Here is a 3,213-nt window from a genome sequence, read left to right as displayed (position 1 = left end):
TTTGTGTTCTCAATTGAAGCAGGCAGTTCACTCAGAGCTGTGTTGCAGCTGTCCTGATTTCAATTTCCGTTTGTTCTCACTCTGACCCGACTTTCCGCCCTGTGTTAATTAAGAGACTGCTGCAGTGCTTGCTGTTTGTGATTGACTGGAACAAATTCGAAAGGGGCTCGACGATAGAGGAGTTTCTGGACTGAAGAATTGCCAAGGCAGTGAGAACCATGAAGAACTGCCTTCCTCGAATCCTCATCATTGTCTCACTTCTCAGTAAGTCTTCCCTTCCATTAGACCTGAATAAAGTGTTTGTAGTTCAGGCGTTACAATTAGTAAGAGAATCACTGTAATGATCGTGATTTCAAATATTGTTATTATTCTTGTTAGAATACAGTTACGAAGACACAGTGGAGCAGCCAATTCCTGAAATGACGGTTGAGGAAGGAAATAATGTGACAATCACCTGCAATTTGAAGACAAGTACCACTAATCCTCGTGTTTACTGGTACAGTCAGTCCCCAGGGCAGCCTCCACAATACGTCGTTTACATGCTTACAGCTGGAATGGTAAACAGGAATCCTGACTTCTCAGAGCGTTTTTCTTTGACATTTGATAAAACTGCGAAAATTACTGAGTTAGCGATCAACAATGCCTTCAACACTGACTCTGCTGTGTATTTCTGTGCCATGAGACTCACACTGGCGCATGCACACAGCGGAGCCCGTCAAAAACCCACTCTCACTGTTCCCGTTCGAGCTCATGACAAGGTAGTCTCACAGCGAGGAAGAGAAACAATTCACCCCCAGAGAAATAATTACAAAGCAAATTCTTGAAGTGACAAGAACCGATCTCAATAAGTTAAGTAGTGTTCCATTTTTAGATTTCTATCAGTCTGAAAATTCGGGATGCAAATATGGTGGGAAGAAAATTTAACATGTATCTCTGCAATTCTGTTTCCTGTTACTTTTCCAATCAATGACGCCAATGTCTTCCCTTCTCATCTTTCCACACAGTTCCTTCCACTCACAGACACAGACATCTCATGGATTTGTTATACTAACTTCCGTTTTACCGCGGAGGCAGGAGTGGGGTTAGTCGGTACATACTATTCAGGTAAGTCTTTGTTCCTTCTTGGCAGACAAAGGCAGAAATATTACAAAAGACTTTGCTTAATCAGCAGCTGCGGACGATGTCGCAAATTCATTCCAAATCTCTGATTCCCATGTGCACAGTTTTCTGAAGCTAATGCACGCACACACACGTACACACACTCACACACACAAACACATACATACATACACACACACACACACACACACACACACACACACACACACACACACACACACACACACACACACACACACACACACACACATATCCCTAAATCGACATCCTTAAATACGATCTGATCGTTTGTCTCCTCCCTTCAATCCAGTTTTGCATCCAATTAGTTGGATGGGGCTACATCCCACGTGATTAAATCTTGCTCACCAGTCCAACATGTCAAGCCTTGTGAAAAGCCTTGCTGAAGACGAGCTAGCCAAGGCCTATATTACGGACCTCATCAATCTTCTTTGTCACATCACAAAAGACATAACAAGGTTAGTGAGTTTTGATTTCTCAGGCACAAATTTATGTTGATTATCCCTGATCAGCCCTTCCATTCCGAGTACATGGAATTTCTGTCATTTATTCAGAAGCTTACTGACGATGTTACCTCGAATGATGACAAAATGAAAATGAACCTTTCGGCTCAGCGGCATACCTACATCCAGAACCTTAACATGAGCTCCAAATCTTCTCAAACCTCGCGAATCGTTAATTTCTTCAGAATCCCTCCGAGAACTTAATTAGTACTGATGCCAGTCACACTGGTCTATTCCTTGCTGTATTCCAATCTGGGAAGAGTCTCGTTAGCACCATAGATTTGGATTCTGATCAGCAACTAAGGAGCTTGATGTGGATTGTAGTAATATGCAAGTCATACACGTTAGATGCATGAGATAGAAATTCAGGATTGCTGAATCATCACCATTTAACGCTACTTTTATTCTGACTGGGATACTGAATCCCTGCGACTCATCTGTGAGAACCAACAGCACGCATAGCGTATACGAATGGGAAACAGAACAAAACTGATCATTCAGGAACATGAATGGTTCATGGTGAGATGACTGAGGAATTTAGAAAGCAGATTCAAATTCCTATCGTCAAGGCAATAACCAGTGTCTGTCATGGTTACAACACCACCCCACAAACCCACCCCCCTCCCCCCTCTTCAGGGTGTTCATCAGGCCCTGAATGGGAGAAAATTTCATCGAAGCTAGTTGTTCAGCTGGTGTACATTTCCTTCACGCCCATTCATAATTCTTCAAACTTGTATTTCTGTAGAAGGGTGGTAGTGATATTGCATGAGTGAACAGACATTGCCATCTGTTGGCAATTGCGAAGACATCTGAAATAGTCAAGTGTAACTGCAAACTCACTGAAGACGATGGGAAATAATTAAGAGGTTGCACTTTGAGAGAAATCGTTGAGGCACTGATTTCTGTTCAAGAACGAAACCATGTCTTGAAGATTTTCTAAATAAAACCGAGCTTTCTTGGCACTTAGTGCTCAGCATTAGATCGCATTGAACAGATGTGCTTAATCTTAAGTAACTGTTTCATATGAAAACAAACAGGGAAATTACAATCAACAATGACATCACGTTGCCCAACATCAGCACACTATTTTCTTTGTGTTGTGTTTAAATGTTAAGCTTCAAAACCATGTTGCGCTAACACTAGCATAAACAGGATGCTGGGATTATGATAAGCCGATGTCGTTAGTGGCTACCTCACACAAATTGAAAAGAAGTGATTAGAAACAGTTCCGGATGCAAAACTGAGCAGTGACACATATTTTCTGTTCTCAATTGAAGCAGGTAGTTCACTCAGAACAGTGTTGCAACAGTCCTGATTTCAACTTCCGTTTGTTCTAACTCTGACTCGCCTTTCCACCCTGTGTTATTTAAGAGACTGCTGCAGTGCTTGCTGTTTGTGATTGACAGGAACAAATTCGAAAGTGGCTCGACGATAGAGAAGTTTCTGGACTGAAGAATTGACAAGGCAGTGAGAACCATGAAGAACTGCCTTTCTCGATTCCTCATCATTGTCTCACTTCTCAGTAAGTCTTTCCTTCCATTAGACCTGACTAAGGTGTTTGTAGTCCAGACGT

The 3,213-nt window shown here is 42.0% G+C and overlaps 1 gene segment (V, D, J or C); it reads left to right on the top strand.

Moving 5' to 3' along the window:
- Window positions 1-218: 218 nt before the first annotated feature.
- On the top strand, window positions 219-824 carry LOC132807676 (T cell receptor alpha variable 38-2/delta variable 8-like). The segment is given in 2 exon segments: window positions 219-264; window positions 379-824. Coding segments are annotated over 2 exon segments (492 nt in total).
- The last annotated feature ends 2,389 nt before the right edge of the window (window positions 825-3,213 follow it).

This window comes from Hemiscyllium ocellatum (assembly GCF_020745735.1).
Source record: "Hemiscyllium ocellatum isolate sHemOce1 chromosome 27 unlocalized genomic scaffold, sHemOce1.pat.X.cur. SUPER_27_unloc_2, whole genome shotgun sequence".
NCBI lineage: Eukaryota > Metazoa > Chordata > Chondrichthyes > Orectolobiformes > Hemiscylliidae > Hemiscyllium > Hemiscyllium ocellatum.
Note: the sequence above shows the minus strand (reverse complement) of the source record. Positions and strands in the feature narration are given on the sequence as shown.